Source organism: Siphateles boraxobius, unplaced genomic scaffold (genome assembly GCF_051911475.1).
Source record: "Siphateles boraxobius isolate OS27281-9 unplaced genomic scaffold, OSU_SipBor_1 22, whole genome shotgun sequence".
In the NCBI taxonomy this organism is placed as follows: Eukaryota; Metazoa; Chordata; class Actinopteri; order Cypriniformes; family Leuciscidae; genus Siphateles; species Siphateles boraxobius.
Window position 1 is genome coordinate 3,179,761 of NW_027508833.1, and position 17,078 is coordinate 3,196,838.

The window sequence follows — 17,078 nt, forward strand, 5'->3', positions numbered from 1 at the left end:
CTAACTCACTTTTACTGGGTGTAATAAACACCAGCATGCAACAGATGCTGTGGAAACATTGCAATCTATCAGTTCACCAGTAGTGGTGCGGGTCATTCACCTTCATCAAAGTCAGCCTGCTTGAAAATACAGAGCTTAGCTGAGACGTTGTGTCTGAGTCTCCCACCGGCCCTATTTGAATTAATTTGCAAATTTTTGCAGTCAGGAGGAGATTGGAGCTTTGCACACCCCATTACAGTTGGAGCCATGTTGTGTTCAGCTATCTGGGTCAAATCAAAATGATTTCAGCGTGAAGATGGAGGTGATTCTTTTGAGCAGCGGGGAGACTGGAAGCGGTGACATCGTTGTGACATCAGAGCACCACTGTGTTCATTTGTGAACTCAAGACCGAGCGGCTGATTTGCTTCACAGATTAGATCAAAGCTGGCAATGTCAGGCTCCATAAACCAAAATTCAAGACATGTGTACCCTCGGGAGGCTTTCTTTTTGTAAATATTGGACAGTGTGATGTTACTAAAACATGCATTTTGAATGCATGAATGTGATGACAAAGAAGAACTGCTGTTTTACTCAGACCCTAAGAATCTAGACCACCCCATCGTCTAAATCATGTCGATGGATGGCGGATGTTGTCAGCTTCCCGGCGCCAAACATAAATCAAAGAAAGTACGGCCAGTGGAGGGACACTAATTACCCAGGCATAAGGGCTCAAGCTACAGCCACTCCAGCCTCAATCTCCACACGTCAATCACCCTGAATTGGACACGAGAGGGAATGAGATTTGAGGGCTATGGCGGAAGAGAAGAAGTGTTGCATAAACAGACGTTTGTGACAGCTTTTGTCAAGAGCACAGCCAAATTATGGCAGACATTCTGACCTCTGACATAAACTGTGGTTTTTTGAGAGACTTTCATTGTTTTTTGAGCCATATGGGATAACTGACAAGGCCCTTCACTGCCTCTCGCTGATCTGAACAAGGCCCAAAAGAGTTTTATTGAAGCTCTCAAATGTAATATGTGGATTTAGAAACAAATGTGCAAACAGGTCAACAATTCTCCAGCACTCTATCATATTGTATTACAATAATATTAAAAATGTTCTACTTCGTGTGTTATATTTAGGAAATGTTGCTTCTATAAGCTGAAATATTTCAGAGAGAAAGAGTACATTTAATGAGAACAAATATATGGCAGGGCTTGATCATAAAAAGTCGGCATTATATACTGCACCGGAAAGGAGTCACATTGATTAATAGGGGTTGAGGTTGAAAATGGAAGGCCTGGATGACATCAGCCCAAAATTAAAGTCCAGCAATCATTCAAACTGCAGGGTTGTAGGAATGCTGAAGTGTTTCAGGACGAAGAGGGAAAAACATCCTGGATGAATAGCCAGTCTCTCACAGACAAACATGTATTAAGAATCTAAATATTCACCTGACCTTGGGCCCTATATCATAAAGTCATCTAGGTTTCAGATTAGTTTAGTTTGTGCCAATCCTGGGTTTTGGGCTGCGAAATAAAGGTCACTAAATAGTAAAATATATTTTAAAGACACAAATGTTTGGCTTTTGGCAGTGATTATTTATTATAATTATTTGGTAACACTTTACAATAAGGACTTATTTGTTAAAAATTAGCATTAGCTAACATGAACCAGAGTACCCAGAAGAAAAAAACACTCCAACATGGGGTGAACATGCACCCCACACGGAAACGCCAATTGAGTTGGGACTCGAACTGGGTATCTTCTTGGTGGAAGGTGACAGTTGTCATGATTCCTTTGTGTTCAATATTATTGGACTTTTTATTTTGGTATTCTTTTGTCTTACTGTGCCTATTTTAATTTCATATTAGACATACACTCACAAACTTCCCTAAGCACTACCCCTCGGGGAAATCCCCACAGCCATTTTGAAGTGTGTTCAACTTCATCAAGTGGACAAAGGAAGTTTATTTGGACAGAACCGCCAGTACTATTGATCATTGCGACAGGGCGCTAGAACTTAAAACTATTTACCTCAAGATCAATTTGGCCAGTGTTCCCTGACTGCATCCATATTTTCCTGTTTCGCTTCTTTTTTTTCAGTGCAGATAAAAACCACAATTCATCTTCCTCTATTTGTTTACCACAAATGTATGCTGATTATTCTTCTATACTAACTTCAGTCAAAGTCTATGATTCAATAGGTGTCATCATCATTGCCGTAAAGTGTGATTTTGAAATTGCACAGCCTGTAGCAGGCATTAGTGTTTGTGTGTTCATGGATTAAAAGCTGTCTGCTAAAAGATCCTCACCTCTCCTTGTCCCTACTATGCCCATGACAACAGTGCTAAATGGTCATTGTATTTAAAAATAAGCATAGGTTGGTTATAGTAACAAGTATAGTTAGAATCCCTGAACCCGTGCATTCATATAGTTTTTAGTGTTGTGTATTCTAGGCATAAAGTATATATGGTCAATTGACCCTTCGCAAAGACCCGCCCCCCTTAGTTACTGTCGCTATGTCCGACAAGCTACGCCGCTCTCACGCACACACCATGTTCTCACGCAGTGAAAAATACATCGCGGATCAGAGAGGAGACTGACAATACGCTGACAGACAGGACAGACCAGGTTACTTTTCGGTTACTTTTGATATTAAACATATTAAACAAAGTCTCACCTTTCAAATTTGATCATTTTTAAAAAGAAATTTAAACAATAAATACCATTTTGTGGCTCTTTAATGTGTCGTGACAGATCGCTGTAGAGCCTCAGTTAAAGCTGCTCGTGAACCAATCATCTCTTCCTTCTAGTTCATTTATAGCATCGAATAAAAATGAATGAACATAAGAAGGAATGTTGTTTTAACCGCGGAAAGGCGTCAGTATATTCAGTTTTTCAAGTTCAAATCCTCCCATGTTAATCTACTAACTCTCCTGACTGCTTTGTCCGACAAAATGGCGGATGGTGAGTATGATTGGTCAGATCACCTGTCAATCAAGCTCCCAGCGAAGGGTCAATTGGTAATCTTGTAATTTACTTGACACAACATTGTATTGTGTAGAATAGGGTTTGCATTTAAACATTTGTTCTTTATGTTTATTTTACAAACCTATAATGTTCTTAATAATATTCCAATAACTTATTCAACCACTATACTTCTTTCCTTCATTACTGTTATCTACACATCTTTAAATATGATCATATACTGCAGTGCAAGGTAATCGTTTATTGTAAATGGCACTTTGGAACAGTCTCAACAGCGATGCACTTAACCAAGATAGAAATGCATTGAATGTCTCTTAACGGTAGACTCTGAATACTTGAGCCTGACAGATTTTCTGAGCTATATCTTTAAAACATCCTTTTAGTTGTGGCTTGTTACATCATTTGTAATCCTTACAGCGTGACACTTACTGCAAGTTCAAGACCAGGCAGTCAAAAGCTATGAGAGCGTGTTGGGAATGAGAAACAGACTTTTATGCACACTGACAACCAACTGCCTGCATGCATCACATCCTAGAAGGGGCTGCCTTTGTTTCTGACCGCCGAGTTTATGATACTGATGCCAGACGACTTACCTGAAGTTGATATAGGATCCTCAGGGAAAGTTAGCTCTTCCTCCGCTATCCAAGAAAAGTTCCAGTATTTGGGGGCAGCGGTCGGATTTCCTGAGTTTGTGGATAAGGGCCGTTCTGCAAACAAAAGGGGAATTTTCCGTCAGGGGCCTTTGCAAATATACTGCTGTGTCAGAATATGACTGAACAACTTAAGCTCTATGTGATACAGGCTTTATCTCAACTTTGGAATATCTTAGACCAGGTTTAGCTCCAACCTTTATTAAACTCACCTGCCTGTGCCTTTCAAGCAGGAGTAGTCTTATTATTGGGACATACAAGGGTCTGTGGCTCTACCATTGAATAAAGCATAAGGGCTAATTTGGATCACGTATGCCTTTATAACCAATCACATTACAGCCTTGACGCCATTGCATTTATTCATAGGTGTGCGACAGTCAATCACTGTCTGCAGATACCATAGAAATGAATAAGAAGTGTCGTAAACTGAATCATACCTGTCGCGCAATTGTCTGTGACTGAAAACAGAACAGATCAATCCAAAGCAAAGGTTTACCAGCAAATAGTTTCAAGATTAGCCCAAGGACTGTTGATTCATTTAATGATAAGTTATTTCCTCACAAAAGGGGTTTATTCAACATGGTGAAGCCTCTCCACCGTTGACCTCCATTAAAAAATGGCCACTTGTCTCTTTCCCTGTGTACCACAGTGTTAGTAGGCGTTTTGCTTTTTTAAGCTAAGGTTGCAGTCTTGCCTTGAAGTGGCTTTGCTTTCAGGTAGTGATGAAGACCTTGATTAGCTTGTTCAGGTGTGTTTGATCAGGGTTGGAGCAAAACTCTGCAGGAAACTGGACCTTGAGGGCCATGCGTATAATGTTGCACTGCAGTAGTTAATGTACACAATGTTCGCTTTCAAAAAATGTTTTTCATTTTACAAAATGATCTACCTTAATTAGTTTTACTTTAGTTGTTTGCTTATTCTAATCATCCTTCATTACACACACCTGCAAAGATGTTGCTGACACAGATCATTTGTTTATAGAGCACTGCTTGTCTAAGCTAATTTCAGAATTAAGAACCACTGTAGGCTTCTTTACCATATGCAGGGCCTGAAGTTAACTTTTTTGACCACCAGCCACTCTGGCAGGTGGATTTAAAAATACACCTGTCACAGTAACTTTTTACCAGCCAATTTTTGTTTTGCCTCATAAAGGTGAAAAATAGAAATCACACAAACATTGTTCTTTAACTTGTAAGAATACACATTTAAGTGTAAGTTATTAACGAAATCATTATAAGTAATAATAACTCTTAAGGGGGTCGCACACCGGATGCGCAGCGCGGCGCGACGCGCAGAACCACGTCTTTAAAATTCGAACACATTATTTTCTATCAGTGTACACACACCAGCGGCGCCATTCGGCGTCTGTCCGCAGCGCCCAGCAACGGCTCAGGACCTTGTTCTAAATCCTGCCGCGCCACAGAGCGCCGTTTACATAGTTTTACATTAAATGAACATTTATTTGTCTCAAATCGTCGTTAATGTATATACTGACTTCACCCTGTGCTGCAATAGTTTTACATGCATTCACAGAAATCAGCTGCTTGAATGAAAATTGCTGATGTAATCGGACAGACGCAAAAAAAACAACAACTAATGAATCACTCAATTCTCATCGGCTACCCGCTAATGTGGCAGGTAGATTGACAGGTAGATTGACAGTTTTATTTGGCGCGTGGTCAGGTGTTAATTTCAGGCCCTGAACATATGCATTATTTATATAACCCATACATTTAGGGTAGATTTACACAACAAAAATGTACTAAAAACAGAATTGTTTTTCCTTTGCATTTTTTTGTGTACAGATGACAACATTGACAAAACGATCCCCGTTCACATGGATCCATGAAAATGAAAAACAAAAAATGCTGTATTATACAAGCCAGGCCAGTAGTTGGCGATGTCACTTTGTAAAGAAACACTAAGCACATAGACTTAACACGTAATGTGCATGTGCATTACGTCACCGTTTTCAAATTAATTTTGTAGTTTATAACAGTATCGTTTTCAAAAGTTTGCATTTGCATGACCCCAAAATGTAAAAAAACTGACAAAAGTCTCTCTTGTCACAATGGGCACTGTTAAAACAACAAATGCCATTTAAGGGTATATTTGCAGTTGGACATACATTGGTTGCTTAAACTCTTGTATTCAATCAGATTCCACAGATATTGAATGGCTGTTGCTGGTGAAAGCTGCATTATGGCAAAATAATCGTTTGGATATAAATATTATGGTCTTTTTTTATCTCGGAGTCTCGATTTTAGTCTTGGCCACTTTTCTTTTCTTTCTTTCTTTCTTTTTTTTTTTAAATTACACATCACACCTGGAGCAACTTATAGCTTAGAAACTGATAAAGACTGAAGGGTGTCACATGCACCATTTGGTGTCATACACTGCAAATAAAGTGTTATACTGCAGTTGTAACCTTAAAGAGTATGTATACCTGATTTAAGATAAAAAAAATAGTTTTGCTGGAATAAATTAAAATACCTAGATTGATCATAGTTTGTATCAATTAAAAATAATACTTATACTAAATTACACTTGTATACTCAATTACTCTACAATACATATTACAATCATTTTTAATCCTTATAATTTAACTTGGACTTTTGTAATATCATGACAAATCAATGTATTATTTTTGTGAAGTTTATTTAACTTTTATTTTAAAGAGCCAATGAATCCATTTCAGTGTGGAATTGTAATTAGTCACAACTATGGTCATTTATTCTTGTGATGAGATTACGAGACTAATTACTTTCCCCTACAGCAATACATTTTACAACCATTGTTAAAAACAAACTTGACATGAGTGCAAAAACAGTCAGATATCAGTTAATTCTACTACAACTATATCCAAGTGTCAAGTGTTACAGAATTTTGACTTCATAGCCTTATCTACAAATCCCTTCCATGGGTATTTAAAAGCCCACTGAAGTGCCTTGAAACACCCAGCTTTGTATGATGCGTTGACGTAAGTTCCACTGAAACAGGAAACTAAGGCAGGACATATTGAATGGTTATTCCCCCTTTTCAAACAGCCAATAGCATTTAGTGTACATCACAGACTGCAAATCGTATTTGACAGAACGATGGAAACGAATCCGTGAGCTTATACGTTGGATTCAATAGTAACGTTAGAGGGAATAAATTCTAGCCATTTCATTCTGAAAACGGAATAAAACTTGAGCGTTTGAGCAACCGAACACACATCTGCAACCCAAATTGCTGCGTGACGTGAAAACGGTAGTGATGTCTGTTTCGTGAACAAATCGTTCTTTTGAACTGGTTCTTTTTCTGTGAATCGGTCGAACCAGTTCACCAAATCGAACTGAATTGTTCAAAACAAAGTCAGCGCTGATCCAGTTTTCTAAAGTTATTTGCTTTGGACGTGCCTGACAGTCACTCCGACTCGAAATAAACAATATCCCGGAGCATATGTTACTCCAGTAACTCCGACAGTTAACGGATGGAACTGATAAATTCGAGCAGCTGACACTGAGCATGCGTTTACCACCGAACGTACAGTCAGGCTTTGGCCAGGTTGTGTTTATAGCATAGGGGGCGGAACGCTTCAGATTCTAGAGAGCATTTTATTGGACAGAAGATGTGATGTGAAGCTGTTTTGGAAAACACCAGCTTATTCATGACATTAAGGCTAACATATTCATCCTAAGAGCTAAAAAACTTAAATTTGATTTCAGGGGGTCTTTAAACACTTTCTAACATTTGTGTTTCTATATATCTCCATCTGGACCATGCATCGTAGTCCAAAAAGTAAAATGGACAGATTTATTTGATTGTGCTATGACCCTGATTAATCTCTCTACCTTCCGAACCAGGATAATTAATAAGAAAATACATTAGAGAGGGAGTACTGTTTTGGACTATAAAACTGCTGGCTGGTTAAGATCTGTCACAGGTTATTGTAGGCTTTGAGGAATGTAACGAACAGTGTGCTTCAGCCAGTACCTGCCTCAGAAGAGCAGTCGCACATATACTCTTTAATCATTCCAAATGACCATTAAGAGAGAATCAATAGTAAACAGAAAACAACTTTCATGAGTAGTTATTAAAGTGTAGAAGAGATCAGTGAATGAGACCGCCAGAGTATTCCACTGACTTTCATGGGGAAACATGGGCTACAGCCCAGAGCTCTGAATGTTAGTGATTGTTTCCAAAAAGGTTTCCCAAACACCCAAAGCCCTCTCAGTCTGTTCACAGCAATGTGTCAACTTGCTCTTCACTCACTAAATTTGTCATTATACTCAATATGGCATTGTGAACTCTTTAGGTGCTAACACCTCTTGCAGATCAATCTGTAAAAAAATTATAGTAAGTTATTGACATGAATACGTTGCCGTTTATTTAACAGTATGTGCACTAATGTGTACTTACCTAAGAAAATACTGGGTAATATAAGGTAACTACATGGGATAAGGTTGGGGTTTAGGGGTAGGTTCAGGGTTTGCACCTTTTACCCAGTTATTTTTATTACTATAATACGTACATAGAGTGCACACGGGGAACAGGACTGTCAAATAGGTTAATTCTCAAAGCTTTTAAAAAACCACCACGTTGAGCATTTTTCATTTGTGTTGTATTCTTCAAACACCTTGTTTAAAGTGCACCAGTCCTGCCTGTGGTCAAAAAGATGTTTTCCATTCATTATGTAACTGCCCATGGCTGGTTACCCCTCCATCTTTGAGAACTCATGAGCTCTCCATCATTTGATCAATGAGGCTTAGGTTTAACTCTGCACCCGCTCACCCCTCGTCATCCACCAGTGCTCCAATCTCAGGCCTGCTCGGCCACAACACTCTTTCTTTCTGAAAGAGTAAATAAATAAACAAACAACACATGCTTGATAAGAAGCACAACCGGGTGAAGTAAAAGACATGTTTGATAGGACATGATGTAGTGCTGTTCTCGTGGGTTTTGTTTTTGGTGGCAGCGCGGTGATCCTGAAATAAATTCAATTACCCGTGGGGGAGTTGCACAAGAATCCTCCTAAATATCACTCCACACAGGACAAGAAGATATGACAGGGTGGATAAGAGGTCTTTAAAAAGTACTAGGCAACTTCAATCTATAAACTTTTTAAAGGTATAGTTTGCCCAAAAATGAAAGTTCGTTATTTGTCATGTCATTCTTCTGACCTCCTATTGTTTTCATGTAACAAAGAATGAGATGTAAGTAAACATTCCCAAGCTGCCCTGTTACGTACAACAAAAGTGGATGATGCTTTAAACTTCAAGCTTTCTACTAAAAGCATCAGAAAGGTATAATAAAGCAGTTAATTTAACTTGTAGGCGTAACCAACCAATCAATAAAATGTTGAAACAAATAAAGAAAACTATTTATATATGATTTGATGACCTGCTCATGCATTATGGACTGTCTTATAGGACGTCCAAGACACTGAGCTTATTTAATTAATCAGCTGTTTTAGGCCGCACATTGAACAATACAATGTTCCACTTTGATTGATTATTGTATCCTTCAATCTGAGCAATAGTTGTGTTCTTATTGCTCTAAAAAGGAACTGCAGATAATTTCCGATCAGGCATGAAACAAATTATAATTCAGTACAAATATCAAAAGTTGATTTGATTTTCGTGACTTCCCAAGTAAGTTTACTATTCACATTAACAACCTCTGTACATCTATGGTAAGGTAGTAAAATAAAGGCTCAACATCTTAAAAACAAAATAGGAAATGTTGATATCTTCAGATGTTATCATTTACATATAGTATACAGTATATATATAATATATATATATATATATATATATATATATATATATATATATATATATATATATATATATATATATATATCAGGGGGAGGCTTCTTTTTATATAAAAAAAAAGAGAGAGAGAGAGCCCATCCTTTAATCTTACTGTTTTGGATGAGTGCTTGAGTGAAGCTGTAGTATTTCACACATAATCTCAGATTCTGAACCGCTATGTTAATCACACCTTCTTGTCCTTCAAACATGACTGTCGCGGTGAAGGAGGGAGGTGAAAAATAGGGGAAAATAGAGGGAAATTAGAGTAGAGCCTTTGAATTCGGAATGAGTTCATGCAAACCCCAGTGACCCACTTTTTTTCCCACCGCCCATCATTCCTATAGCAGCACAGCATAGATATCACAGCAGCTGTCTCCGTTTGTATTAATTAGCATTGGATGTGGATACATACATTAAGGCTCTTATAAATTGATTACCCGTCCACTCCTGGCGGGTCATTAAATTCCCTTCAAAGCCTAAGACTAAAATAAGGGAGGGAAAGAAAGAAAGAAAGAAGAAAAATGTCAGAGGCTGAATTAAACTCTGATGCTGCCACAGACGAGCATTGATTTCTTTCAGGAGCCTGACTGGACTTCCATAGCATTCTGCACACGTGGATTCAGAGTCACCTGACCTACACGGGCACACCTGATTACAGACATGCACTCCTTCATTCCAGTCAGACCTATCAGCAGGGTTATGGATCACTGGAGTCGGAGAATCGAGAGCCGGTCCTTATCAATTCACTTCCTATGATCAATGTATTGCTTCAAGTGTTCCCATATGAACAGGCTAAGCTACAGGAAATCCAATTAAACGAGCTTAATTACCAAGCTAATCTCAATGGTAATAACATGAACACATACAGTGGCTTTATGTAAAAGGTTACAAAACCCGTTTGGAAGAGACAACCTAAAGCTAAGCTTGTCGCATTTTATGTTTTAAGTCTCTGACAAAAGGTCCCAGATTATTGTTAATACATTAGATAACTGCACATTTGTGAGGCACTATGATTAACCGCAAAAACACAAAAGGGCCACAGAAGGAACGGACAATGAAACTATTCTTAGGGTCAGCTCAATTTAATAAACCACAAAGCATTACTTTAAGACCGCGTTATTGTAGATAACTAAAAATAAAACCATAAGACAGCATTTCAGTTTTGCCAAATGCAAGTAAAATTGGCTTTGGAGAGTAAATAAAAGGCCAGTTGAATTGCAGCCTCAAACGGAAGAACGCTTAAGTGTCTGATTGCACGCTAAACTGGAGGACACTTTCTCAGTTCTGTAAAATCTGATTGGTTGGCTTCACACAAATGCTGGGATTAAGGGCACATGGGTTAAATGAAATCTTTAAAGGATACTCATAAACATTATTTATTTAATTAATTAATTAATTAATTAATTAATTTCCCTATTGTAGACAATTATCCCTAAGCACCAACAATACTTACATAATCAGAGGCTATATAATGTAAGCTTTATACCTCTGTTTTACTACAAAGTTGGTATGCTTTTTTCAGAAATCTGACTGGCACTTTTTGCTGTTTAGGTTCAGTTTGACCCTATCAAAAGCACATTGTCCTATAATACAGTTAAATAATGCTGGCAGCAGTGTGTATCAGTACACAAGCCAGAAAATGGTGATGAAAAATCATTTCATTTATTTATTTTAAAATACATATGGGGTCACTGAGACACCAAACAGGTTATGCTACAATTTTCATGGAGGACATGGGCTGCGTATTTTGTTTATATTTAGTTATCATGAGATTAGGAGAAGTCATGAAGTATCAACCTGATTCTTTGATGTGAAATATGTTTGTAGAGATATTAAAATGACCTTACGGTTGGTCTCCCAGACACCAAACAGAACACAAGGGTTATTTCTTTTGTTTCAGTTTCTAGGAATTAAATTATGTCAGTAACCTGACATTGTTTGATTATTTTTTGATAATGATTTATTATTTTTATCCTTCTGCTATGCTTCAAGTTGGTCACAAATGTCAACTTCCTTGATGTAGGACAGTATTGTCAACTTTACCCATAATTAAATGTGGTCTAATTACGATCACTGTCACAGACTTCTGGAGCCTCATTTATAGAATGTTTTATCTACGTTTAACATTTACATTTACATTTATTCATTTAGCTGACGCTTTTATCCAAAGCGACTTACAATTGCTATATTTCAGAGGTTGCACGCCTCTGGAGCAACTAGGGGTTAAGTGTCTTGCTCAGGGACACATTGGTGTCTCACAGTGGATTCGGACCCAGGTCTCTCACACCAAAGGCATGTGTCTTATCCACTGTGCCATCACCACCAGTGATGGCGCAGTGGATAGTTCTATAAAGGTACCGCCTATGTTTTCTCTCACAATCCAATCATCCATCTATCCATCCAAGACTCAAAACAGTATTCACACTACAAAATGCTTGCATTCTTAATGGAGGAAGCCTAGCCAGGGAAATCTACACCAAGCTGGTTGAGGTGTGGGAATGATTTATGTGTGACAGCGATGTTATTGCTTTCTGTGATAGTAATAGTGCTTGAAGACTTTTTGACAACAGCAACAAATTCAAAGGCTGGCCTTGAACCTCTGAACTCATGAGCCAAGATATCCAATATTTTATGCTGTGAATCCCAGAAGGTTCTTCCATAATCAACACAGACTCATTGAATAAACGTGCCTGTGGCGGCATTTCTGCAAAATTATATTAAGTTGCTTCTTGTATTTTTCGCAACACTTTCAAACTGAAAATTCCAGTGAGTAGTGCTACAAGTGTATTCAGTTTTATCGTGAATCTGACAATGTTTTATTGCACTGGCTTTTGTACGTATCACGGCAGTTCTGAAATTAAATGTTCGGTGAGTGGCGACAAACAGTTTAAAACTCAATTGAGTTTGAAAGTAACGTTCCTCTTACACTAAACCGATAGTGTTAACAAACGAACATGTGATAAAAATACATTTGCTGTGGTAACCATGCTAGTTTAGCTTACTTCAAAAGTCTTTGAACACTTGTATCATGATTTGTTATTCTCGGGACTCCACATCACAAGTCCAACGGTGTATCAAGTGAGCTACCGAGCAAATTTACTGTATCTGGAGCTTGTCATGTAATGTAAACCTGAAACTATAGCCTATAGTTTACAAAACATGCACTATTGTAAAACTGCCACAGCGCACAAATATAGTATGTCGTATATAGTAATGTATTCTGCAAAAATAATGCATTTAGGTATAAAACAAGGAGGCTTATTTCATTGATAATTTAATCAATGATTATGTTGACATTTACTAGAAAACTTATCATAAATGATGACTAAGACTTCATGCGACTAATACGGTTGTCCCCACAAGAAACAAGATTTTTTGCGAATCAATCAAATGTTGACAACACTACCAATTAACCCACAGAAAAATCTGTTGTTAACTTTTTATGTTATGGGGGCTGTTATTGCACCCATAACATAAAATGAAGCAATGATATTGACCCACATTTGAGATTCGATTTAGCTGGAAAGCTTGTTAATGCAAACAATCGCGTAAATTGTCCAAAATGGCTGTTCAGCAAGTTGCTGTTCATCTCCATTGCCTCTGACGTTGAGCAAGTCATTGAAGGCATGGACACATCATTGATCAGCAAAGCTAATGAGGCAAAATCATGTGAAGTGGTTTAGATTTTGTGCAAATAAGCTAAGCATGGCCATCAATTCATTTTCAGAACATCTGTCCTAATGTTCCACTCCAGTAGTCTACCCAAAAGGCATTAGAGCGGTGAAGATCAAAAACATCTACCTCATCATTCAGATACTCAATAGGTCTGACAGCTTAATGACTCCACAGTGGAGATAATCTCTGGCTATAATGATGAAGCTGGCAATGTGGTGTGAATAACTCTTAAGGGGGATGATGTTGAATATGTACATAGATGATAATGATGATGATGGTGATGATTATGATGATGACAATGATGATGTTGAAGTGGTACACGATAATGGTGATGAAATGGCGATGATGGAGTATGGGCATCTATGTTGCATGACCACCCTGAAAAAGAAGAGAAATATGACAATTAGCATACACTTTAAATCAATGAAACCATTATGATTATGTAGGATGGATCCCAAAATGTATCTATCATGGTGATATTGAAATCCAATACATAATTTAGGCAGGTGTCCCTAGTGGCTCACGCTAGTATATGCTACAAATATTTCTCATGCTTTGAGTATGCTGAAAAATACCACTCAGAGACATTAAATTATGATTGAAAAACAATATGTAATGGTTCTCCGTGCTACAAAACTTAGAGGAAAGTGGGGAGTAGACAGAAAATCACATACGGTTGTACTTGTGGGTAAGATGTACCATCCCCTTAATCTAGGAGTGCATCATTTTTGTCATGTTAATCATTTTATTGGCGAGAGACTAGCCGTAAATAGTTAAATGAAGATTCCCCCCTCTCTCATTTGCATGTAACCTGACCTGTCCATTCCACATCATTACTGTACAGCTCGGAACTACAGTATATAATAATTAAAGGAACTGCTATGGGTATAATTCAGGAAACAGTCTTTGGAGGTGTGTCCAAAACAACGGTATTCATTTAAAATGACTATATGCCATTTAAGTAATTGGTTATTTCATCAGGAAAAAAAAAAATCTATTAAAATATAGCCAGATCTAGCCAATGAAGCCAACCATCTGGAATGGGAGTGGTTTATTTACCTTTGAATGGGTAAAAGACAGCAGCAATAATGCAGCCCTTTTACTACTGTAATATACGATTATATGGCTGGGAGAACTAACATACTGAGGCGAACATCGTATACACTCCCTGCACTCCTGCAGATGTCACTGCTTGTACTGAAAAGCAAAACTGTATTTTTAATGAGGGGCATCTAAAATGAATTAATGGAAATTTGAGGGCCTGGTATTTAATGCATTTTATGATTGAGCGCATTTGGCAAAATAATTTCTTATCTAAATGCAAATTAGTAACACTGGGAATTCATGTCTTGTAAATATTTCAGTTTTCACAACATTTCAATTAGACCAATGTTTTGTTTTATTCCCTTCCCTTTAGAGGTATTTAAAAGACTGTGGAAGTAATCATTCAAAATTGTGTTGCATATGAGCTCAAAAGTTAAATGTCAGAGTTTGTTTAAAGGGTTAGTTCAGCCCATCACCCACATGACCAGCGTCGGCCAATCACACTAAGTTAACTGACTCAAGGCCCACAGAGAAGGAAATAAAGTCGTTATTTTTGTTTGTTTTTGCGGACAAAAAGTATTCTCGTCGCTTGATAAACTTAAGATTGAGCCGCGGTAGTCACTTGGACTATTTTAACGGTATCTTTAAAGCGGCACTATGCAGGATTTCTGTTTTTGTCAAACAGCGATCCCTAGAGTCGCTGTAGAGTACTTGTATTTAACGTTACTGTCGTAAACACCACTCACGCAGAGCGTATCTGCACCTTTCTTTTACTGTCTATGATCTGCACTCACGGCCTCTGCACTTCATAATAATAAAGTAGCCTACCGCGTTAGGCTTACCTGAGCCTTAATGCCAGATGACACCAATAAAGTGTATCATGTACGTCGCATTATTTCGCAGAGCTCTCAAGTTTTGAAGACAGGCAAGAAATACAATGTGTGGCGGGAGAGCGTGACAAAAGACCGAAATGAGTGACTGTCACGCTAAATGCATGACACTTGAGAGCCCTGATTTCGTAACAATGTCCGTTATGATGTTGTTAGACATGATTATTGCAATTTATCATAATAGTTTGCAAATTGCGCTCATTTACACTATTTACAAAATGTAGGCTTATTTATGTCCAGATAATTATGTGAGATATTGACAACTGTTCTCATGATAATCGCAGGAATCAACTTTAACAGTGAAAGACTGAGCGAGTGGGACTCTTGTCCGGTTCCTCGTGCTGTCAGATTCTCGTTACCTTTTTCTAGACTCTTCCGACCGCGCTTTCTTCGTTTTTTTCGCCATTCTGAAAACGCAGGTCCGATGTTTACTCGTGTCTGACTCCTCCCTCGGTCAGTCTGCCATTTCCTCTTTCTCTGTTCCTCCGACAATGCTTTTCTAGCTTTCTGCTTCTTATATGCCAGGTTTGCCATGGGACGATAGTTGTTCTTATAGCTAGCCGTATCCTGGATGGGGGCGTGTACGCGTGCAGTGCCGTTAAGCAATTCGTTACCTCGCAAGACCTGATATCACACGATACTTCCTAACAATGAAGCCGGCGGCCCGCCGGCCCAAAGTTGCAAGGGTGCTTTTGCAGCTCACAGGCACCGGGGGGTGCGAGACGACCACCATTCAACACGAAATCAGTAATATAAACATTACAATGACTCCAAAGCTGTTTGGTTAAGCTAAAAAAGTTACTTAGTGCTGCTTTATTAACTTTTCGGGGCTGGCAAGTTTCAATCCCTGAAGAAGCCTATGGAGGAGTGATCCAGCTCTCAGATTTCATCACAAATATCTTAATTCGTGCTCCGAAGATGAACAAAGGTCTTACGGGGTTGGAACAACATGAGGGTGAGTAAATACTGACAGAATTTTCATTTTTGGGTGAACCATCCCTTTAACTTATTTTGATAGATTTAATGTGCATTATTAATGAATTTTCACATTAAATGATATTACGTGCATTTGGGTAGAAAACAGCAGAGAAGTCAAACATTTAATAGCCTTAATGTGTCTCATCAAACCTTACATTATGACTTATGACTTAAATGTAACTTTTATGTTTTTATTCAGCAGCTGAAAAAAGAAAAGAAAACCTTTATCATTTTAGGGCACTGGTTCAGCTTCAGGACTCTTCATGATTCTACATGATTCATGATTTTACAGAAATGCAACCAGACACAGTGCCAAGCCAACATTGTTTATTGTACAAAAATGTGCATGTGCATTTTTCTCACTACTGACATAAAATAGATCTTTGTACCATTGAAATATCCTAAAATTTGTATAGTTTTGAATCCTTAAAAAAATATATATATATATGTCAAGCAGCAAAAATAGCTTGTTTCAATATTGTGGGATATTTGATGTCACACCGGCAAATGCATTTGTATTTGATTCCCTTTAGTTAAAGAGAATTTGTGTGTTGGACTTGAAGCTGCACTGTGCCGACAGATCGGTGTATGACATCACGTATTGTGAGAGTGATTAGTATGCTTTTAAATCACTCTCATGGTACTTTGCTGTCATACAATCAGCAAACATATGAATTAATCCCTTTTCTTTGCATGACACATTGACATTACAGTACAGAATGGCTCTTTCGGGGATCATCCTGAACATTTTATCAAACATTAATTTCATGTATCATTGAACGGAAGAGAGGCTCTCGGGAGAGTGCGTAACCTTCACATCCTTTGGATTTTCCCGGCAAAACCGGCCTTCACATAGAATTTTGTCTACAGGCTTCCATTGACAACCAAGCACGTCGGGGAAGTGTTTTTTTTTTTTTAAGTTCCGTTACAAGCTGTTGACACATTGTCAATAAAAAAGCGATTAATATACGAAAATAATTACATATAGCCCCGTTAAAAATCATGCATTGTCAAATGTACTCTTAGAACAGTTATATCATGGCTAATCAATAGTTGAGAACCCCTCTTTAACA

General features: G+C 38.0%; 1 protein-coding gene across 2 annotated transcripts in view; it reads right to left on the bottom strand.

Moving 5' to 3' along the window:
- The window catches only part of alk (ALK receptor tyrosine kinase), a 510,023-nt gene that overhangs the window by 325,325 nt on the left and 167,620 nt on the right, over positions 1-17,078 (bottom strand). Inside the window, exons 2-3 of one of the 2 annotated variants that reach the window (XM_077238337.1) lie at positions 13,349-13,471; positions 3,564-3,677 (exon numbers count right to left, since the gene is read on the bottom strand). Coding sequence is in view for 1 of the 2 variants with exons in the window: in XM_077238336.1 (XP_077094451.1) it covers positions 3,564-3,677 (114 nt within the window). In the remaining variant the exon portion in view is untranslated. The remainder of the gene's footprint in view (positions 1-3,563; positions 3,678-13,348; positions 13,472-17,078) is intronic. The other variant, XM_077238336.1, reaches the window with a different exon arrangement.